We start from the raw sequence: 23,753 nt of genomic DNA, 5'->3' as shown, positions 1-23,753 counted from the left end.
AGTTAATTTTTGTGTTTTTAGTAGAGATGGGGTTTTGTCATGTTGCCCAGGCTGGTCTCCAACTCCGGGCCTCAAGGGATCCACCTACCTCAACCTCCCAAAATGCTGGGATTACAGGCGTGAGACACCGCGCCCGGCCATGACATAGCTATTCATATAGAACTTTTCACATTGGGCCTATAGGTCAATCTTGGAATTCGCCCTTTCAGAGACTCTTCATATTTATATGCACATTGATGCACGGCAGGGGCTGGTATACACACCTTGGTGTGTGGCTGAGCCATAACTGGAGCATTCCTGAAAATAACCCCATTCTAAGTGTGTTTGGAGTCCTAGCCTAAGGAATCCAGGAGTAGCCAACACTAAGATTCACTCTTTATCTATGAGGGACATCCACACCCCTGCCCCATCTCTTGGAACACAGGCTGTACAGTGGATCAGGGCCCTTTGTTTTGGGTTAAATGGATGTTGCTAGAAGGAGGGTGCTAAGTGAAAATGCTGTAGAGACTACAGGCCTTTTTTATGGACAGTAGCAGTTCTCCTGGCCAGCCCACCACCACTGGACCACCCCTGTATGTAAGTCCTGAATAAACCTTGTATCTCCTTCGCGGGCTCCGCCTCTCCTATAGTGCCATTGCAATTGGAATCAGTGGGGATCCGGAAGGACAACTGGCCATTTAGATAACATGTGAAAATTAACCAATGTAATTGGTTACATTGTAACATTATTTAAAATATTATTTTAAAATTATTATTATATAACAGTAACATATTATTAAAAAATACATATGAACATTTCAATAAAGGCAGAAAAAGCACTTGATATTGAATGCTTTCCTCTTGATGTTATAACCAAGACAAGGAAGTCCATTATCACTATTTCTATTCAATAGTGGACATACTAGCCAGTAACAAAACTAAAAGGTATAAAGATAACAGAGAAGTTAAACCACCTTTATTCACAGATTCCAAGATTGTGATCACATAAATTCCAAAAGACTCTACACAGTATTACAAATAATAGGGGAACTTAGCAAGATGCTTGAATATAACATCAATATGTAAAAATCAATAGCGTTCCTGTAGTCTTACAACAAATGAGAATATTTTTAAAATGCTATTTAACATCGCATTCAAAACACTACTCAAGAGGAAATCTAATGAAAGATATGTGTGATCTCTATACTGCAATCTATCCAAGCACAGCTGCATTAAAGTATAAATATGTGTACAATCTACAAAACATTGCCAGGAGAAATTAGAGGCCCTTAAATAAACGGCCTCTTAAATGAACCGAAGGACTTAATATTGTTAATATACTAGTTATCCCCAAACAGATCTATAGATCCAATGTAAGCCCAGCATAAATTCCAGCAGTTTTGTTTTTTTAAAAAAACTGACAAACTAATTCCAAAATTCACCTAGAAATACAATGGCCTTAGAATAAGCCAAAGCAACCTTGGGAGAATAAAGTCACAGGACTTCGAGACTTACTATAAAGCTACATTAATTAGCACAGTTTTGTAGTGGTATAAAGATAAAGACCACTCCCTCCAGCTCCCCAATCTGCCCCCATCCCTGGAACGCGCTGGCACCTTTCCCCATCCGGTCTGTATGGGTCAAAGGGCGCTGAGGGAGAGCCTGATCGACTGGGGTGGGAAACAAAGCGGCCCTGAGATCACTTCAGACCACCTTCCGCCCCTCAGTACTTTCGGATAGAAAATGTTTTCCTTCTTGATCTGGGAAACCCACTAAGAAGAAATCTTGAGCTGTGGAGTTATGAGGAGGGGAATGAATAGTATGCGGGCGCCGGGCGCCTCTCCCTGGAACCAGAAGGCTATTAGGTCAGAACGATTTCCAGCGAGTCCCAGCCCTTCTCCATTCCCAGGGCAATGATCGCGGGAATCCAGGCGCCATCCAGGCCCCTCTGTTCCCTGAAAAGACCGCGCAGCCGCCAGTGACATCACGGAGAGGAAAGCCGTGATAAAACCTAGGGAAAACGGAGCTTGAAGTAGCTTGTGTTATTATTATTATATTTTTGAAACGGAGTCTCGCTCTGTCGCCCAGGCAGGAGTGCAGTGGCACACTCTTGACCCACTGCAACCTCTGCTGCCCGGGTTCAAGGGATTCTCTTGCCTCAGCCTCCCGAATAGCTGGGATTACAGGCGCGTGCCACTACGCCCGGCTAGTTTTTATAGTTTTAGTAGACAGGGTTTCAGCATCTTGGCCAGGCTGGTCTTGAACTCCTGACCTCGTGATCCACCCGTCTGGGCCTCCCAAAGTGCTGGGATTATAGGCGTGAGCCACGACGCCCGGCCTGTAGCTTCTGTTATTAACGGACAAGCAAACGCCCCTGCCCGTACACGTTCCTGAGGGATAACGGTGTGTTAACAAAAGTGCATCTGAGCTACTACTCCTGGAGGCTCTGTCCGAGTGCCCGCGGGCGTGGGCGCGGTGGAAAAGAGGGAGAACTCGTAGGCCCAGGCCACCGTAACCACGGGGACTGTGAGCGTGGGTCCCGGGCCGGGGTGCCGGCTGGGAGAACTCGGTCCTCCACTGACCCAGCCGGCCACGCGCCCGCGTGTCGCCTCCACGTCCCGCTAGCAGCACGCTGCGTGGCTGCTGGTTGGCTACTTAGGACGGAAGCTCGGTTGGTGTTTCTGCAGAAGTTTCCCCCTTGGGCGGTGGCGGAGTTTCTGAGCGCGGTAGGAGCAGCTCCGGCGGCAGCAACAGTGACTACGAGGGATGGCGGCGGCTGCAGCAGGACCTGCAGCATCCCAGAGGTGCGTGTTTTTCCTTCCCTTTGCTATTTATTTTATCCCCCTTTCCTTGGTCAGTGGGCTCTGCTGGAGTCGTTTTTCTGACAGATTTTTCCAGAGCTTCTCAGATGCTCTAATCGACCGGGACCCCCAGGCGGCGTTAGAGGTGAGAGAGCCTTTTCTGCTGCCTCCACTCCCGGCTGACCCGCCTCCTGCCAGCACCGCCTGATTGGCACCCAGGCTCTAGGGATGCTGCGTCTCAGCCCCAGTGTTGAGATTCTCTGTCTCCTTTCTCTGTCTCCCGGTAGCCGCGTTACCTCAGACTCCTCCTGTCTTGCCCTTTCCACTTCCAGACTCTTGCATTCCTGAAGCTTCTGAGAAGAACGTCCTCTATTTATTGGGAGCATGGTTGGCATCTGTAGTTGGGCTGAAAGGATTTTTTTTTTTTAATGGCGTTTATGACTAGAAGAGAAAAGTGGACTCTGGGCTCGATGAAAATTAATTTTTTCGTTTGATAATCATTGTTGCCATTCTTATATAAAAGTGTCGGTATGATGTCAGTCTACTGGAACAAAAACCTTCTCCCTCACGTCCCTGAAACTTTCCAGATGTCTTGTCATAGTTCTTTATTCACTCATTTGTTTCTCAAAAATTTTTTAGGAGTTGCTGTGTGCAAAGGTGCTGATTGCTGTGGGTTAGTCTTAGTTACATACTTAGCTAACCTAGAAATCACTTCTCGTAGGTGTGCAGTGAAGACAAACTATAAAGCTGTGAAGGAATGTAAAAGAGCAAGAGTTAATAAGAGTTAAAGAAGAGCCTAAAGATAAATGATGCTTTTTTGGTTTTTGTTTTGTTTCTTTTTGCTTTAAAGCACAGAAAAAAAGGAAACCCTGTTTTGTTATGATCTAACATAAGGTTAACGATTTCAGGCAAGACAGCATCTTTTCGAGCTATGGCTTTTATAAGAAATGTGCCACAGGGTACTAGAGCCTCTGTTAAGGTGATAGTTGAGCAGAGACCTGAAGGAACAAGAGAATGAGCTTGGAAGCTCTGGGAAAGAACATTCCAGGCAGGACCAAGAGCCAGTGCAGAGATCCTGAAGTAGGAATGAAGTGGGTCTGTATATGGAGCAGCAAAAAGGCCCTTTTTGTTAGAGGGCCCATTTGGTTAGGAGATAAGTTGGACAGGAAACTAGGAGCCAGGTCCTGTAAGGCCTTTTAGGGTCCAGGTATGTTTTTTAAATCTAAATATATAGATCTTTAGATACCAGCAATAAGGCTTCTGGGGTCAGGTTTGGGATAATGTTACAGGAAGCAGTGAGAATTTTCCTCCATAATTTTTTATATTAGGTAACTATTACTTTGAATTACATTTCTTAATTGTCATGTTAGGCCTAGTGCTTCCTTTGGAAATCCAGTTTATATAAAAGTTGCTTTTAGGCTGGGCACAGTGTCTCATGTCTGTAAAATTAGCTGGGCCATGGTGGCAGGTGCCTGAAATCACAGCTACTTGGGAGGCTGAGGCAGGAGAATCGCTTGAACCTGGGAAGTGGAGGTTGCAGTGAGCTGAGATCATGACACTGCACTCCAGCCTGGGTGACAGAGTGAGACTCTGTCTCAAAAAAAAAAAAAAAAAAAAGTTGCTTTTAAAGAATATTAATATAATGAACTTCATTGTCACTTTCCATCTTACTTTACTTATTATTATTATTATTTTTGAGACAGGGTCTCACTCTGTCGCCCAGGCTGGAGTACAATGGCACAATCTCAGCTCACTGCAACCTCTGCCTCCCAGGTTCAAGTGATTCTCCTGCCTCAGCCTCCCAAGTAGCTGGGATTACAGGTGCACACCACCACACCTGGTTAATTTTTGTACTTTTTAGTAGAGATGGAGTTTGGCCGTGTTGGCCAGGCTGGTCTCAAACTCTTGATCTCAGGTGATCTGCCCGCCTCAGCCTCCCAAAGTGCTGGGATTACAGGTGTGACTGCACCTGGCTTCAAATTTTTTATTGAGGCATATATGATACATGTAAATAACACAAATTTTAAGTCTACAGTTTGATGAGTTTTTACCTATGTGTACACCACCCAGGTCAAGATATAGAGCGTCTCCATTCATAAAGTTCCTTCATGCTTCTTCCCAGCCAGCAATTCTTCTTACTGTCCTGCTGACTCCTGTTTTCACCTCCATCACCATCAGTTCGTTTTGCTTGATATTGACTCATAAACAGAATCATATAGTAGGTGCTTTATCCAGTGTAGGCAGTCTGTTTTTGCTTTAATTATTACAAGAGTATACATCCATATTGTGTGAAGCGGTAGTTCTTTTGCATTGCTGTGTAGTATTCTGTTGTATAATTGTATAAATATATGTTGTATGAATGTAAGTATAGCACAGTTTATTCTGATTGGACATCTGGTTTATTTCTAGTTATTAGCTAGCATAAATAAAGCTTCTGTGAGTACTCTTGTGTGTATTCTGGTGAACAGATGCATTTCTTTCTTTTGATTATATATACCTAGGAGTAGAATTGCATAGAATAGTCATGTGCATAGCACTAGTACCTTGGTTTTTAATGTGTGGCTCTTGGACCAGCAGTATCAGGATCACCTGGCAATTCATCAGAAGTGCAAACTGTCATTGAAAATCCTTATGGGCCAGGTGTGGTGGCTCACGCCTGTAATCCCAACACTTTGGGAGGCCGAGGCGGGTGGATCACCTGAGGTCAGAAGTTTAAGACCAGCCTGGCCAGCATAGTGAAACCCCGTCTCTATTAAAAATACAAAAAATTAGCTGGGCCGTGGTGGCAGGTGACTGAAATCCCAGCTACTTGGGAGGCTGAGGCAGGAGAATTGCTTGAACCTGGAAGGCGGAGGTTGCAGTGAGCCGAGATCACACCATTGCACTCCAGCCTGGGTGAGAGAGTGAGATTTTGTTTTTTAAAAAATGTCCTTATGACTCATGTAGTCCAGTACTTCTTACTCTTCCTTTTCACAGTGTACATAAGAAAGCAGACCTGGCTGAGTGTGGTGGCTCACGCCTGTAATCTTACCACTTTGGGAGGCTGAGGTGGGAGGATCACATGAGACTAGGAGTTTGAGATCAGGGGTTCAAGACCAGCCTAGGCAACATAAAGATACCTCATTTCTTAAAAAGAAAACTGAGACCCAAGTAAATCCAAATGATCTGTCATGGAGACACACCAGTTACAGGCAGAAGGGAGACGCCGGACACAGGTTTCCCAAATTTTAGTCTAGTGCTATAGAACACTGGTCCTCAAAGATGTGGGCTCCAGTTGAGCTGCAGCATCAACATATTAGAAATGCAAATTATTTATTTATTTATTTGAGACAGAGTCTTGCTCTGTCGCCCAGGCTGGAATGCAGTGGCGCAATCTCAGCTCACTGCAACCTCCGCCTCCCAGGTTCAAGCAATTCTCCTGCGTCTGCCTCCCAATTAGCTGGGATTACAGGCATGTGTAACTACACTCAGCTGATTTTTATAGATTTAGTAGAGATGGGGTTTTACTGTGTTGGCCAGGCTGGTCTCAAACTCTTAGCCTCAAATGATCCACTACCCTCAGCCTCCCAAAGTGCTGGGATTACAGGCGTGAGCCACTGTGTGCCTGGCCCTAGAAATGCAAATTCTCAGGACCCACCACAGACCCCTAATCAGAAACCCTGGGTGTGGGGAGGATGATCATGATAAGAACTAGCTGTGTTAAGAAGAAATGTTCTTTTTAAACTGTGAGATGACCTCACAAAGATGAACAGATCAATGTAAATTATTAAATAATTGGTAATGATAAGTAGGACTGAAACCTTGATGATGAATGTGAGAGTATTTCTCCTGGATTTTCCCAAGGGCTGCTTTAACAGCCATTTGGGATTCATGTCACTTGGTATCATGTGAGTTAAAATGTGTATATTTTATGTAAGGTCATCCAATTAGGAATAAAGGGGAGATGTTCTTATCACATATGCTGTTTCACATTTTTCATTCATTCAACAAAGAATGAACATTAAGTGGTGAATGTTGTACTGGAAATCAGGACTCTCAGGATGAAAAAACTTCAATAAGTGAGTTTTCAGTCTAGTGGATAGACAAGTCAACAGATCATTAAAATATAAGGTAACTACTGTAATGGTGTTGTGTATAAAAGAGCATAGCAGAATAGAATCTGACTGAGGGAGTTAAAAAACTTTACAGAGGAGGTTGCAAAATTCAGTAGGGAGGGAAAACATGTGACTCTTGAGAATCGTTCAAGGCCCAGTGTGTGTGGTGGTTGAGTCCAGGCTCTGGAGTCAGAGACTCTTGGGTCAAAATTCCAGTTTCATGATAACTGTGTAACTTTGGTAAGGTTCCTGTCATCACTCCAGAGCAGATTTCTCATCTGTCAAATGGGAACAAATAGGACCTACTTGAAAGGGTTATTATGAGGATAAGTGAGGTACCCTGTATTGTATGCTTAGTACAGTGCCGGGCACATGGCAAAGACTACATAACTGTTCTGTTTTGGGAATAATACAAGTTGTTCAGTAGTATTAGAACATAAAATGTGAGGAGGCAAGTGCCAGGAGATAAAGGCTAAACAAGTGGAGAGAGGCCAGGCCATCAAAGGCATTAAATCTCAGCAGATGGTTTTCATTTTTATCATATGATCATGGAGATCTGTGAAGAATTTGGAGGAAAGAAATGAAATTTTCTGAATTACAAAACCTACTTTAAAAGCAGAGTAGATAATGAATTGGAAGAGTCACAAGGGATAGTGGATCGCAGGAAGATGGTGGTGCAGACCAGGTCAAAGATGACTATCTGCATGTAGGGCAGTGATTGAGGGCATGGAGGGGAGTAGTTTTATGTAAAATGCACTGGACTTGATGATTGGAATATAAGGGATGACTCCTGAGTTTCTGGCTGGCGGAATGTAGTAGGAATTGGTGCCTTTCACTTAAATGGCACCTAGGATGATAGCACTTAGAAGACTGCATTCAGCATGAGGGGATAGGTTTGAAGAGAGGAAGTAGTTTTAGATTTTGAATATTTGTCTATGAATTGCCTCTGGGACATTTCAGGTAAAGTCTAGAGAAAATGCTGGTATTGCACGGGAGCACTGTTTAGGCTCTCAAGATAGACTTGAGTCATCGGGATGATTCAGGACGTATGTGAAGCCCTGACACCACTCAAAGAGTCAAAGAATGTTTCTAAAGGGGAGGAATTCTTAAGTACTGAGCCCAAGGAAAACATTAGATTTTTTATTTTTATTTATTTTTTATTTTTTTATTTTTTGAGACAGAGTTTTGCTCTTGTCACCCAGGCTGAAATGCAATGGCACAGTCTCGACTCACTGCAACTTCTGCCTCCTGGGTTCAAGCAATTCTCCTGCCTCAGCCTCCTGAGTAGCTGGGATTAAACAGGCACGCACACCATGCCTGGCTAATTTTTGTGCTTTTAGTAGAGATGGGGTTTTGCCATGTTGGCCAGGCTGGTCTTGAACTTCTGACCTCAGGTGATCCACCCATCTCAGCCTCCTAAAGTGCTTGGATTACAGGTGTGAACCACCGCGCCCAACCCAGAAAACATTAGTTTTTAAGAAGCAAACAGAATAGTAAGCTGAAAGAACTTCAGCTTGTTGGATTTGATAAGGGGTTACTAGTGGCTTTGAGAAGATTAAGACTAGAGAGGCAAACATTTTTATATTTTGTGGCAAAGGAGATGTGGTCAAATTAGAGATTGGGGAAAAGGCAGAAAAATGTCCGCAAGGAGAGAAATCAATACTTTTTTCATTGAGTGCTTACTGGGTGCCAGGTATAGATCTAAGTAAGCCCAAAACCCTGGATTGATCTTCAGTTTATCTTATCCTGCATTGGCAAGTCTTGCTGGTTCTAATATATTCCAGCTCATTATATTTCTCTTCATCACCTCTGTGGCTAACATCCTTTTCTAGCCTAGACTTAATGTAGAAGTTTTCTAAGAAGTTTTTGTTTCCAGTCCTGATATGTTATTATGCATTCACCATACAGCAACCAGAATGACATTTAAAAAGAGTAAATTGGACCATGTCTCTCTCCTACTAACAACAAACTTTCCATGGCTTTCCATCGCACCTAAGGTCCAAATTTCTTATAACAGCCTGCAAGGTACAAAGTGAGGCCCTTGAAGTAGCATCTTATAGCTTCTTTGCTCTCTTAGTTTGAGCCACACTTTCTTTCTGTTGATCGAATGTCACCCCAGGTGAGTTGAGGGGCATCTGTATTCATTGCTTTGTGAGAATTATGCTACTAGATTAAAGCAAAGTCAGTGACACATGTGGCTATTGAAGCAATTTTACGACTTAAGAAAACTGGAAAAATCCCTAGAGTTTGTAGGCAGTTGGCAGAAAATAAAAGTGCTTCTGTGTTCCTGCACTTGTCCTTGATCTCCCTAGTTGTGTAATCTCTTACATAATTATTTTTCCAGCTACCACACCTACATGTTGTGACTGCACAGGGTGAAAAAGTTTTAATCTCTCTAATGTTAACTCTTGATCAGTTGCTATAGCCATCTATTAGATTGTATCTGGCTTTGAACAGAATGTTTAATTGCATTTTATTAGAGTTGTGTGCTATTGATAGAGGATAAGAGAGGGCAATGTAAGCTTGATGCTGTATGTATGTATTTATAGCAGGTATGATTCAACTTTAAATATAAAGTTATAGTTCTATTATTTCGTTAACCTAGTATGTGATAGGAGATCTATACTTAATATATTTTAATATAGTGATGATTGAAATAACTGCAAGGTATAGATGAAACTGATGGATTTCACATTCCTTTTTTGTTTATCATTTGGAATTTACTCTATTTTACTGACTAGAAAACATCCTATTCTTCAATCAAGCTGAGTAGGCTACATTTAACGCTATGAAAGCTCTATATCCATTAGCTTTATATCCCATCTTGTTTCTGTTGATAAGTGTAACTTTATTCTTTAAGAAACTGCTTTAATTCCTTTGTATAATGATATTTTGGAATAAGCAAGTATGTACAATTAAAGTGAAATTCCTTCTGAAGTAAGTTCTAAAATTGAATTTTACTGGAAATGGTACTAGATGTTAACAGTATTTTAGAAAGTGTCTTGGCATACTAACATATACTTAAAATAAATTTTTTCTTTCAACAATAGAAAATACTAAGATGTTTTTATTTAGAAAGAAGGCTGTTTTCCAGATCTTGTGTGTGTGTTAATTTGGTTTAAATATGTTCATGCAGGATATGTGAATACCATTTAAAAAACTATGCTGCTGCTCTAGAAACTTTTATAGAAGGACAAAAATTCGATAGTAAGTATTAAATTATAATTTTATAAACGTATCCATTTCTGTCTTAAATAGCAAAGCTGAATTTTGTTAATGTTAATCTCAACTTATTTACAGAAACCCAATACCTATTTTTCTCATCTTAATTACATTTCATATTGTTTGCAGATATGAGATCACTTAAAATTGGTTAAATCAGTCTTTTAGCATTTAAACCACAGATAAACTTACCATTAGAAGTAAAAAAACTATATGGAAACACTTAACATGCTCTCTCTACTTAGTCTGGCTTTGTTTTTTTCTAACGGAGAAATGAAAGTTTAATTTGCTTTCTTGGTCAGAAGTCTGTTCATTTTAAGTTAACCAGAATGCCGAGATGGGAAATCTTAACAATAAGGTTTTTATAGAGGAATGAAGTGTATATTTCGATAAATTATGAGAGGGTACAGAAGAAACACAGAGTTTTGAGAGTATTGTGAGTTTTTAATGTTGTATTTTTTAGGGGAATATATGAAAATTATCACAGCAGTGTGGATATCTAGACATATATAGAAATTGTGAGAGCAAGAATTTTAAAATCGGAAAAATACTAAGAGGTTGTGAGTAATCCCAGAAAATTGTAGACTACATAATCCTACTTGTACTATTATTTTATCTTTATGTTATGATAGAATTTTATAACCATTCTCTAAAGCAGTGGTTCTTAACTGGAAATATTTTGTTTCCCAGGAAACTTCAGGCAATGTTTGAAGAGATTTTTGGTTATCATGAATGTTGGATAGGGGATGAGCTACTGACATGTAATGAATGTAAACCAGGGGTGCTACTAAATATCCTCTAATGCCCAGGACAGTCCTGCCCAACAGAGAAGTATCTGGTTCAAAATGTCAGTAGTGCTGAGTTAAGAAACTCTGCTCTTATGTATTATATGTTAAATTCTTACTCTGTCCTGCTTTAAATGTTTGCTTTTCTGCTGTATATCTGTTCAAAAAAAGGATTTTAGACCTGATTACACAAATGGAAGCTACAAATTAGGAAAGGAAAGGTCTGGGTGATAGGGCTTATTCTCAAATGTGCTTATCCCAGTTTCAGTTTTGGCATGTGAGTAATAGGGCTATTCAGTCAGCAAGACAGCATATCTACACTCCTAGCAAATTCTAGAGTCAAGTTATCTAGTGCCTTGATACATATGTGAAAACCCTGAAAAAACATGAGTCATACCATCCTCTACATTTTCTTTTTTTTGAGACAAGGTCTCACTCTGTTGCCCAGGCTGGAGTACAATAGTGCGGTCTTGGGCCATTGCACCCTCCTCCTCCTGGGCTCAACTGATCCACCCACTCCAGCCTCCCAAGTAACTGGGGCTACAAGTACGTGCCACCACATCTGACTAATTTTTGCTTTTTTTTTTTTCAGAGACAGGGTTTTGCCATGTTGCAAAGGCTGGTCTTGAACTCCTGGGCTCAAGCGATCCGCCTGCCTCGGCCTCCCAAAGTGTTGGGGCTACAGGTGTGAGCCATTGTGCCTGGCCTCATCCTCTACCTTTCTAGGTCCTATTACTTTTAAGAGCAATAGAAAAGTTTCCTACCTAAATTCCTTTCCTGTTTTTCTTTTTTTGGGGGCTGGGGGCGCAGAGTCTTGCTCTGTCACCCAGGCTTGAGTGCAATGGCACCGTCATAGTTCACTGCAGCCTTGAATTCCAGGGCTCAAGCCATCCTTCTGCCTCTGCCTCCTGAATAGCTGGGACTACAGGCACGTGCCACCACACTGAGCTAATTCGTTAAACATTCTTTTGTAGAGACGAGGTCTTGCTACACTGCCCACTGCCCAGACTGGCCTCTGAACTCCTGGCCTCAAGTGATCCTACTGCCTTGGCCTCCCAAAGTGCTGGCATTACAGACATGAGCCACTGCACCTGGCCCCGAAATGCTTTTCTTGAATAACCTGTCTTGTCTTGTCTTGTCTTGTCTTTTTTTTCTTTTCTTTCTCTTTTCTTTCTTTTCTTTTTTTTCTTTTCCTTCTTTCTCTCTCTTTTCTTTCTTTTCTTTTTTTCTTTTCCTTCTTTCTCTCTCTTTTCTTTTTTCTTTTCTTTCCTTTCTTTTCTTTCTTTCTCCATGGAGTCTCACCCTGTCGCCCAGGCTGGAGTGCAATGGCACAGTCTCGGCTCACTGCAACCTCTGCCTCCTGGGTTCAGGTGATCCTCTTGCCTCAGCCTCCCGAGTAGCTGGGATTACAGGCACACAGCACCACACCTAGCTAATTTTTTGTATCTTTAGTAGAGATGGAGTTTTACCATGTTAGCCAGGCTGGTCTCAAACTCCTGACCTCGTGATTTGCCCACCTCAGCTCCCAAAGTGCTGGGATTACAGACATGAGCCACTGTGCCCAGCCGAATAAAATCTTAATATCATGCCATTGACATTTATTCTCTAATTATTTCAGAGGTGGCCTTCAGAAGAAGGCCTCCTTGGTAAAATTGGTATTGAGGATATTTCACTGGAAAACAAATTTATCTATAAATTTAAATCCAGGAAAAATTTAAGTTAAACTTTTATGCTTCTATTTTTATCAGACAGGGTAAAAACTTTGTAACTCAGAATATTACCTTTTCCCCTCTCTGTGTGACAGATTGCTTGGTTTTAGTTACTAATTATTTAAAATAATAAGTTATTCAAAGCTGGGATTTTGATGGAATAGTTCTTCTCTAGAATATAGTGTGTGTGTGAGAGTGCATTTAAAATTTTTATTAAGGCCCATGTAGTTGTATTTCTTTTATAAATTAGTAAATTGGAAAATTTTGTTTTAAGAAATTTTTAATTTAAAATTTCCAGATTGCTCTTGCCTGCAGTTATCTTGAATTAGTAAGCTTTTATTTAGAGTACTTTCAATATTTTTAACTTATTTTACTATGCACTGTATTTAAATGTAATCATTGTTCTGTGTCCCCAGAGATGGAAAATGTGTTTATGGATACATTTACGCTATTATCTGTAAGTATATAATTTATCACCTGTAGCCTCTCGACTGCCATGTAGCTTGGAGATACGACAAAACTTTACAGAATTTAAAGATGCTTCTCATTGTTGGCAGGAAAGGCATGGTAACAGATAAAGCCACTGAGAGAATAGTAGACTGAATAGGTAGCTGCATTGAAGAGCAAGCTGGGGCTGGGACAGGCTTATGGGCCTCAACTCAGCTCCCAGTTACCAAGCCTCCTCCCTAACCTAACTAATGGCATATTGGGAGTCTGATTTAGTTCTGACTTTGTTGTGTGTATGAGGAAGCTTCTCTAAGGGCAGAGGGGTTGAGGGAAATGTACATTATTTATAACTGTGAAATTAGTAAGGTTGACTGTAGTTAAAATTAATTTAAAAAAACCAAAATGTTTCAGGATGAACAATTAAATGTTAAACTATGGGTATATTTATAGCTATAACAGTTTGCCATTAACTTCTGTTAAGACAGGTTTTATTCACCACTGACTCCCCAGTGCCAAGAACAGTGCCTGGGATGCAGTAAGTATTTAATAATTATTTGCTAATTAATCAGTTGTGCAGATGAGTGATGTGATCTTTTTTTCTTTCTAGGTGCAGATTTTAATGTCAGTGACTGAATTAAAAGGTGTTGAGAAGCTCAGAATGGTATGTAGGTCTCCCATGATATTTCAATTTAAAAAGAAGTAAACATTTGAAATTTTTTGGTTTAAACAAATTTGTTTTTACCTTTATAATTTATTTTAAATAATACATGTTTCCTTAAATATAGACTTCCAAAATTACACTGGTTTTGCCTAGCTTCTTATGTTGAAAAGGAGATTTGGGTGGATTTACTTGTATGGGCAACAGAGTGAGACTCTGTCTCAAAAAAAAAAAAAGTACAAACTACTATTAAGATGACTCTGCTTTTTGTTTTGTTTTTTAATTAAGCTGAATTTATGTTACTTTATTATGTGGGAACAGTAAATAATTTAAATTACAGTTTAAGTAACTAAGTTTTAGATTCCTTTATATTTTCAAAAAGAAAGATATACAATAGAATTAATATTCAGATAACATTTAACTGTTACTCAAAATATGTAGATAATAACCAGGTGCGGTAGCTCATGCCTGCAATCCCAGCACTTTGGGAGGCCCAGTTGCGCGGATCACCTGAGGTCAGGAGCTAGAGACCAGCCTGGCCAACATTGTGAAACCCCATCTCTACTGAAAATACAAGAATTAGCCGGGTGTGGTGGTGCGTACCTGTAATCCCAGCTACTCGGGAGGCTGAAGCAGAAGAATCACTTGAGCCCGGGAGACAGGTTGCAGCTAGCCGAGATCATGCCAGTGCACTCCAGCCTGGGTAACAGAGTGAGACTCTGCCTCAGTGGAACATGTGGTTGATCTTGAAATACGTTTGGTATGCAAATGAGAAGAATGTATATTCTGTGGTTGAGTGTTCTTTAGGTTTCTATTAGGTGCAATTGGTCAAGTATTGAATTTAAGTCCAAAGTTAATTTCTTTTTTAGTTTTCTGCCTTAATGATCTGTGTAATGTTATCAGTAGGCATTGAAGTCCCCTAACTATTGTTGTGTGGCTAAGTGTTTTCACAGGTCTAGAAGTGTCTGTTTTATTAACCTGGGTGAGCCAATGTTGGGTGCATATATATTTAGGATAGTTAAGGCTTCTTGTTGAATTGAACTCCTTATCGTTATGTAATGCCCTTTTTTGTCCTTTTTTACTATTGTTGGCTTAAAGCCTGTTTTATCTGTTTTAGGAATAGTGACCCCTGCTCTTTTTTGTGTTTTGTTTGTGTGATCTTTCTTCAACCCTTTACTTTGAATGTAATGGTGTTGTTACATGTGAAATGGGTCTCTTGAAGACAGCAGACAGATGGGTTTTGTTTTTTGTTTTTTTTTGTTTTTGTAATCCAACTTGCCACTCTGCGACTTTTAAGTGGTGTCTTTAAACCATTTGCCATTCAGGGTTAATGTTGACCTGTGAGCTTTTCACCCTATTGTGAAATTGTTAGCTGGTATTTTGTACTTTCTATTGTGTGGTTGTTTTATAGGGTCTGTGTGCTATGTACTTAAGTATGTTATATAGCAGGTATCATTCTTTCATTTCCATGTTTAGAACTCCCTTAGGCATCTCTTGTAAGAGTGGTCTAGTGGTAATGAATTCTCTTGGCACTTGCTTCTCTGGAAAAATGTTTTTGTTTTTTTTTCTCCTTCACTCCTGAAGCTCAGTTTGGAAGGATATGAATCTTTTGATTATAATTTATTTTCTTTAAGAATTCTGAAAATAGACCCCCCAATCTCTCCTGGCTTGTAAGGTTTCTGCTGAGAAGTCTGCTCTTATCCTGATGGGGCTCCCTTTGTATGTGAACTGGCCTTTTTCTCTAGTGCCTTTTAGGACTTTTTCTTTAATGGTGACCTTGGACAGTCTGGTGAGTATATGCCTTGGTAATGTTCATTTTTTTATAGTATCTGCAGGTGCTCTCTGGCTTTATTGTACCTAGATGTCTACCTTTCTAGCAAGAGTCAATAAATTTTCTTGAATTATTCCATCAAATATATTTTCCAGGTTGTTTTCTTTTTCTCCTTTTCTCTAGGGAATACCAGTAATTTGTAGGTTTGATCACTTTACATAATCTCATATCTCTGAAAGGCTTTCTTCACTTTTAAAAAATCTTTTTCTTTATTTTTGTCTGACTGCATTAGTTCAAAAGATCAGTTTTCAAGCTCTGAAATTATGTTTTCTACTTGGTCCAGTCTATTGATAAAAGCTTTCAATTGTATTTTGAAATTCCTTAAGTGAGTTTTTTTAAATTCCAGAAGTTCTGATTAATTTCTTAAGATGTTTATCTCTTCCTTCATTTCCTGGGTTGATTTAGAAGTTTCTTTTTGTTGATTTCAACCTTGAATCTCATTGCGCTTTCTTGCAACCCATGCTTTGAATTCTTTGTCATTTCTGAGTTTTCATTTTGGTAGAAAGCATTGCCAGAGAGCTAGTGTGATCCTTTGGTGGTGTCACTACATTCAGATTTCTCATGGTGCCCGAATTCTTGCACTGGTCCTTCTCATCTGGAGATGCTAGCACTTCTAGTTTTTGTAATTATTTTTCTTTGAGTAGAATTTTTTTTCCTTTCCTTTCCTATGATGATATTATTATTATTATATTTCTTCTTCTTCTTCTTCCTCTTCCTCCTCCTCTTCCTTCTCCTTCTTTCTTCTTCTTTCCCTTTCCCTCCTCCCTAGGGGGTGTGACTGTAGAGCATGCTAGATGGCATCTTTTGGCTTTGCTTCTGTAGCCCTATGCACTTCGGTCAGAAAGTTTTATATTGGGTGTGTGGTTTGACCTACAAGCCAGTAGATGGCACCATGGGTAAGAGCTGGCTGTGGCCAGTGCTGCTGGCTATATACTTGATCCTTGTTTATGGAGAGGAGCTTTCTGTTGCCTCAGGCAATGGACTGATTCCCAGAGTATACATTAATCTGAGCTCCCCCGATCCTCAGCCTTAGGGGTAGGGGTGTTGGGGGTACAACATGGGTGGAGCCAGATGGGGAAAGTCCCCCAATATTGTCCTTCTCTCAGTTCAGATTTGGGAAAATGCCTGCAGCTTTTCCCTGTGTCTTTCCCTCACAAAGTCTCCAACTCTCTCCTCTAATTAGTTCCAGGGCTTGGGAGAAGCCCCAGGTTGCTTGAATCCCCGGGTTGCTTGAATCCCCAGTGGAAAGGTAAGACAGAAGGATGTTGTCTGCCTCTCTCACATACTGAGGCTTCACTCTTTTTTATCAGTCGAATGCTGTAATGAGGGCTGTTTGGGCTGCATTGTCCTCCCCAGGATCTGGGGTGTCCTTCATAATTCCAGGGAATTGCCATTTTCTTTCTTGAATTAAAGTTCACAGAGTTTATCTTTATGTACTAGCTTGCTATTTCCAAATGACTGAGGCATGCTAAAAGCCTGTAATCTGCCATCTTGGAAAAAAAATCCTTGCATTCTTAAGAGAAATGGCACTTGGTGTTGATACGTGGTGTTTCTACATTGCTGAATTCATTTTGAAAATATGTATATTTTTAAATCTACATTCATGTGTATAGACTGGTATAAAGTTATCTTTTCTTCTATATTTGTGCAAGTTTGGAATCAGTTATATTAGTGTACTAAACGAGTTGACTAAAGGAATTTTTCTTTTTTACTATTATCCAAAAAAATTTATAAACACATGAATTATTGCTTTCTTATAGATTTAGTAAAAACTTCATTGTATCCTTTTGTAGAGAGGTGGTGAGAAATATTTTTACTGTAAATGTAATTTGCGTATTCTTAACCTGTGAGGTGGAGGTTGCAGTGAACCGAGATTGTGCCACTGCACTTCGGCCTGAGTGACACAGCAAGACTCTGTCTCAAAAAAAGAAAGAAAATTAATTTAAAATGAACTCCTTGAATATTTCTGAGTGTGTTTTTATACCACATATGTTCCTTGAACTAACTTCTTTTCTAGGAAGAACTGGAACTGTGGTTTGTGCCTTCCTTATTGCCTCTGAACTATTTTTAACTGCAAAGGTATGAAAGATGTTACTACAAACTTTGTCTTATGATGACTGAGTTTGCTAGTTCTGAAACATCACTGGTAGGATGTTAAGATGATTTAGTCATGGTGCTTAGTGGAACTAATTGGAGAAGCAGTTTTTAGAAAGCCTGTTTTTGATACTTTCTTATTTAACATGCAGTAGTTAGTAGCTGACTTAAGAATCTCTTTGGGCCAAGACTAGAGCAAGGTCAATGAAGTGCAAAATTTAAGGGAATGCTAAAAATTGCAATAATTAAAATAATTTTTAATGCAATATTTTAACAATAAAAATTAATGCGAAATCTATGATGTATATAATATCAACATTTTAAATAAAGACAAGACCTGATGGGGCTGGATTAAGGTAAGGGGAGTAAAGCCATGTTACACAGATACAAAAACATTCAGTAATCATAGTGCTTCCCTCACCTCACCTGGCCCTGCTCTTACTCCTGCTAGTACCATTATTACCAGTGGGTCTTAGTTCTTAGAGCTCCCAAGATGGTGGCGGACCACTCCCAAGATGGTGGCTGGCCACTCCCAAGATGGTGGCGGGCCACTCCCAAGATGGCAGCAAGCCTTTTGTTCTCTCACCTGGGGTTCTTGGCCTCACCGATTCCAAGTAATGGAACCTTGGGCTATGCAGTGAGTGTTATAGCTATAGAAGCCGTGGGTCACAGAGAACCATGGAACCCAGTGACTAGTGTTCAGCTCGATTAGGACGAACCCGGGCACTTAGCCGCGCAGGAACAATGGCGAGCCTCTAGCCCAATCAGGAGCAGCAATGGGCGCCTCGATGGATCAGAAGTGCAGAGGACACCCTGCCAGATCCAGAGGGGTGGAAGTCAGCAATGGGTCTCGGAGGGGGGCGATCGGCAGTGGTGGATGGTGAGTGAAAGCTCAGCTCAAGTCGGAACAAACACAAACCAGAAGAGTGTGCAATTGCAAGATTTAATAGAGTGAAAACAGAGCTCCCATACAATGGGAGGGGACCCAAAGGGGGTTGCCACTGCTGGCTCCAATGCTGGGTTTATATCCGGATCATTGTCCCTCCCGCTGTGCTCTCGGGATAGATGATTGACTATTTCTTTACCTCCTGCTTTTAGTCTAATTGGTATTTTAGTGAGCTCCCTTTACTACCTGATGGGTTGGGTGTGAGCTGAGTTACCAGCCCCATGTTTAAAGGTGGGCGCTGTCACCTTCCCCAGCTAGGCTTAGGAATTCTTAGTCAACTTAGGAAATCCAGCTAGTCCTGTCTCTCACCATGACTTCTTCCTTCCTCGTGAGAATATTATCAGGCTTAATTAGATAAATTCTCCAAAGAGCCTTGACCATCCTCACAACTCTTAGATAGATAAAAGCAACATTTTGCAACTCAAAGCATCCCCTGAATGTAAATATCTTTGCTTAGTCAATACATATGGAGTCTGACCTCTAGAAAATTCAGATAAGACAAGGTGGGCTGTTTCCACTTAAAGTAGAGTTCTTGGTCATTTTTCTTTCTGTCATTTTCTTGCTGAGATGCTACCATTCCAGCAGCTCCGCTCGAGTTGTTTGGCCTACAGTCTAGGGAAGAAGTGGTGGTTATGCACAATGCCCAGCACTCCAATTCCACCACCTTTGGTTTTTCTAATTTGAGACACACAGATTTTGAAAATGGATGTTCTAGGTGTTTTTCAAGCTATAGATCATGATTTATCAGCGAGTTGTAAAATAAAGTGAGTGGGTTGTGACTAACATCTTTTAAAAATAAAAGGGAATAGAGCAGAATGGAAAATATCAAAAGGTTTAAGTATTGGGGGGTGTGTGTGTGTGTATCTCCTAGGTTTATTAATGTGGATTGCAGCTTAAAAAACAAAAGTTTTGAAAGTCATTGACGGCCATTGATCCAGAGCCCTAGAGTGAGAACCAGGGACCTGCCTCTAACTGGCTGCAGCATCTCCATGGCAGATTGCTTGGTTTTCTTTTGGTCTCAGTGTTCTCATTTGTAATATGGAAAGAAGGGTTGGACCAAGTGATTTCTAAGGTCTTTCCAGCTCTAAAATTTTATGAATTTATGAATCCTTGAATGAGGTAAGTCCTTGATGTGGCTTTGTTAAATTTGTTATTTTGGGTAGCCTCTGCCCAAAGATCACTGCGGCCGGGAACGGTGGCTCATGCCTGTAATCACAGCACTTTGGGAGGCTGAGGCCGGCGGATCTCTTGAGGTCAGAAGTTCGAGAGCAGCCTGGCCAACACAGTGAAATCTCTATCTCTATTAAAAATACAAAAAATTAACTGGGCATGGTGGTAGTCCCAGCTACTCAGGAGACTGAGGCAGTAAAATCACTTGAACCTGGGAGGCAGCGGTTGTAGTGAGCTAAGATCCTACCACTGCATTCCAGCCTGGGTGACAGAGCAAGAATCTACCAAAAAAAAAAAAAAAAAATCACTGACTTTAGGAAAGAAGGTGGCCATAGAAACACTAAGGGTACCTAATATATGAAAGGAGAGAGTGTAGATGAACCATGGTTGGATTAGACCCTTTTTTGTAGGAAAGCCTGTATTACTTTGGAGAAAGGTGAACAGATAAAACCAACAGCACTGAATTTCAGGGAGTAGAAACTCTTTCTCAGGTAAGTTTTCCTTTTTAAAAGGGAAGTTTTTTTAGGGGAGTGGGTTAAGATTGCCACCTGTTATTTGGTTTCATTTTAGACTCTTCTCCTTTGGTGATCAGGCAGCAGCATTTGGGCACCTTGTGACAGGCCTCTGTCCCTCCCTGAGGCTGAGGGCCATGCTTCCCAGGCTGGGGGCTCTGGCTTCTCCTCAGAGCATCCTGAATTCTATGCTATACTGGTTATTGTTTACAGAGCTCAGGAGGCGATTATTTTCCCAAAGTAGGAAGGTCCAATACCTAAGGCCCCAGGACCCTGAAGTTTATCTAAAATCACCAGCCTTTGATTTCAATATAAAAAAGATCCAAGTCTTTCACAAATCCTTGCTCGGGCAATTCAACCCTGCAGAACATCACAAAGACTGTTTTGGGTGACTCCTCTGTGTGTGTGTGTGTGTGTGTGTGTGTGTCTTTTCTGTGTGTTGTGGGGGAGGTGTATGTTAAAAGAGAAAGTAAAGGGGAAATAAAGTTTTCAAAAACTCTTTATATACCAGACAGTATTGCACTTTTACATATCTCATTTAATACCCATAACACCTATGTGAAATATACAGTTACTCTATTTTTTAATTGTTGGCTGGGCACAGTGGCTCATGCCTGTAATCCCAACAGTTCGGGAGGCCAAGGTGGGGCGAATCACAAGGTCAGGAGTTTGAGACCAGCCTGGCCAACATGGTGAAACCCTGTCTCTACTGAAAATACAAAAATTAGCTGGGCATAGTGGCGGGTGCCTGTAATCCCAGCTACTCAGGAGGCTGAGGCAGGAGAATCCCTTGAACCCAGGAGGCAGAGGTTGCAGTGAGCTGAGATAGCACCACTGCACTCCAACCCAGGTGACAGGGTGAAACTCCTTTTAAAAAAAAGAAAAAAGAAAAACGTTTGTTATGGAAAAGTTTAATCATATACAAAAGTCCAGAAAAGCATACAATATATCCCCATATAGTCATCACATTGCTGCAACAGTCATTTCAGCCTGCAACCAGCCACATTTCATCCATTCTTTTCCCACTCTACTCACACCCCTAACCTCACTCTCTACTCTTGCTTTCCCTAAACCTGGGTTATTTTAAAGGAAATTTCAGTCCTCAGATCATTTTATCCCACAGGTATTTCAGTATGACATTTAAGGACTCTTAAAAAAAAAAAAACCCTGAATACTCTTTATCATATATAAAAATATTACACCTTAAAAATCCTTAATATCAAATTTGTAGTCCATGTTTGTTTCCAAAATTGTCTTAAAATCTTTAAAAATTTAGTTTGTTTCAATCAGAATTCAAACAAGGTCCACACATTTCATTTGGTTGCTGTGTCTCCTAAGTCTCTTTTAAGAATCTAAGTTCATGGATTTCTCACCATTTTTTATTACTTGTAATTTGTTTATTGAAGAAACCAGGATGTTTATCCTATAGCATTTACAACATTCTAGACTTTGCTGAGCTATTCTAAGAGTTACATATTCACCAGCTCATTTAATATTCTCAGTAACTCTATGAGTAGCCACTACTATGATTCTCATCTTATAAATTAGAAAACTGAGGTTCAGAGACAGCAACTTTTGAACCAAGGACTGAAATCTAGATGTCAGACCCTGAAGCCATTGCTGTGCATGGCTTCTCATTTATAGTGCCTTTTCTGTATTGCCCCTAAAACTCAAGTGAGAGTGGGTTGGGAATTCTTAAATAGATTTGGATGTGGCTGTAAATGAGTTTTTCTTTAAGTGGTGGGAGCTGAGTAAGTACTCTTGGCCCCATTAGAAGAACACTGTAACTACTGGCCCTAAACCCTTAGTTTGGGTCAAAAGAACTCAGCCTTATCCACTGATACTTTTCTCCCACACCCTAGCCAAAAACAAAACAAAACAAAGACAGTCATAGACCCTAAGCTAAAAGTAATAGGTGAATTTACTGAAGTGCAGCCCTAATCATGCCACTTCCACTCTCAAAATCCATACTGTGTCCCCACTGCCAATGGCAATAAGCTAAATGTTTCAACCTGGCACTCAGAAGCCGCAGTTTGACTTTTCCAACCTTTTCTTCTGCTGTGTGCATGCACACATCCCACACTTGAACACATTTAGGCTGTGTGCTGTTTCCCAGCCTGTGGACACGTGATTCCCTTGTGCCATTGCTCAGGGCCCTTTTCCTGGAGTCTCTTTCCCTTCTCAGCCTGAAGTAGTCTTGCTTTTTCAATTCTTTAAGCCCTTTGTGTTTCTCTTAGGGACTACATTACTTTTCATTATTCTCTAGGTATTTGAAGTGGTGACTTCTGTATCCCCTTTAAAGGCAAAGCCCATGGCTTACCCATCTTTCCACCTTTTTCTCATAATATCATCTTTGTAGTGAGTGGCTCCTATGTGTTGATTGAATTAATTTCTACTACATGTCCATGTTGTTTTAAGTTTAGGAGAAGGAAGCATGGGAGCACAAGCAGCTTGAGGGCCCTGGTAGGCTACAGCCTTTAGGGGAAGGTGGAGAATCTGGTGGCAGGAGCTAAGGGGATGCTAGATGGAGCTCCTTCAACACCTCTCCCCACACATCTCCCCATCCCCATTTCTTCTGCAGTCATGCATAGTTTCCCAAACTTTAGTCCAGAACTAGCACACCAAAGGCTGCAACTGAATCTTTTCTGAATCACTGAGAAAGCAACACAGGGACTCAGCTGCATGTTTGAGAGCTGTGTTGGCAAGACCTCAGGACAGAGTACCCTCTGTGTCTGCTGGTGATTCTCAGACACCATCACATTCTGATCCTGCACTGGGGGCTATTCTACTGACTACATCTACTCTTTTTTTTTTTTTTTTTTTTGAGACGGAGTCTTGCTCTGTCACCCAGGCTGGAGTGCAGTGGCACGATCTCGGCTCACTGCAAGCTCCGCCTTCCGGGTTCACGCCGTTCTCCTGCCTCAGCCTCCTGAGTAGCTGGAACTACAGACGCCCGCCACTGCACCCGGCTAATTTTTTGTATTTTTAGTAGAGACGGGGTTTCACTGTGGTCTTGATCTCCTGACCTTGTGATCCGCCCACCTCGGCCTCCCAAAGTGCTGGGATTACAGGCATGAACCACTGCGCCCGGCCTTACATCTATTCTTAAGAACTTTCATGAGCCTTCCTCATGATTGGCCCTTTCTAAAGGAAAGTGTGTCAGTTAGTTACTTTAATGAGCATTTCCCAGTGGGTAAGGAACAGTCTGTGAACTTATTCTTTTTTTTTTTTCTTTGAGACAGAGTCGTGCTCTGTCGCCCAGACTGGTGTGCAGTAGTGCAATCTCAGCTCATTGCAATCTCGACCTCTTGGGTTCAAGCGATTCTCCCGCCTCAGCCTCCCGAGTGGTTGGGCTTACAGGTGCCCATCACCACGCACAGCTAACTTTTGTATTTTTAGTATAGATAGGGTCTCACCCTGTTGGCCAGGCTGTTCTCAAACTCCTGTCCTCAAGTGATCTACCCACGTCAGCCTCCCAAAGTATTGGAATTATAGGCATGAGCCA

General features: G+C 41.1%; 1 protein-coding gene across 41 annotated transcripts in view; it reads left to right on the top strand.

Annotated features, from left to right (window-relative positions):
• Positions 1 to 2,240: 2,240 nt before the first annotated feature.
• LOC103214323 (phosphatidylinositol 3,4,5-trisphosphate 3-phosphatase TPTE2-like) overlaps positions 2,241 to 23,753 on the top strand; it is a 55,531-nt gene continuing 34,018 nt past the window's right edge. For 9 of the 41 annotated variants that reach the window (XM_073013593.1, XM_073013588.1, XM_073013580.1 and 6 more), the window contains exons 1-6: positions 2,241 to 2,783; positions 10,011 to 10,081; positions 10,787 to 13,698; positions 14,137 to 14,398; positions 16,710 to 16,775; positions 17,544 to 17,605. In XM_073013593.1, the coding sequence (XP_072869694.1) occupies positions 14,377 to 14,398; positions 16,710 to 16,775; positions 17,544 to 17,605 (150 nt within the window). In that variant the 5' untranslated portion in view covers positions 2,241 to 2,783; positions 10,011 to 10,081; positions 10,787 to 13,698; positions 14,137 to 14,376. Of the gene's footprint in view, positions 2,784 to 4,548; positions 9,427 to 10,010; positions 10,082 to 10,786; positions 13,699 to 14,136; positions 20,228 to 23,753 lie in introns of those variants that run through there. The other 32 variants (XR_012091955.1, XR_012091958.1, XR_012091974.1 and 29 more) reach the window with 29 other exon arrangements.

This window comes from Chlorocebus sabaeus, chromosome 3, assembly GCF_047675955.1.
Source record: "Chlorocebus sabaeus isolate Y175 chromosome 3, mChlSab1.0.hap1, whole genome shotgun sequence".
Classification (NCBI taxonomy): Eukaryota; Metazoa; Chordata; class Mammalia; order Primates; family Cercopithecidae; genus Chlorocebus; species Chlorocebus sabaeus.
Note: the sequence above shows the minus strand (reverse complement) of the source record. Positions and strands in the feature narration are given on the sequence as shown.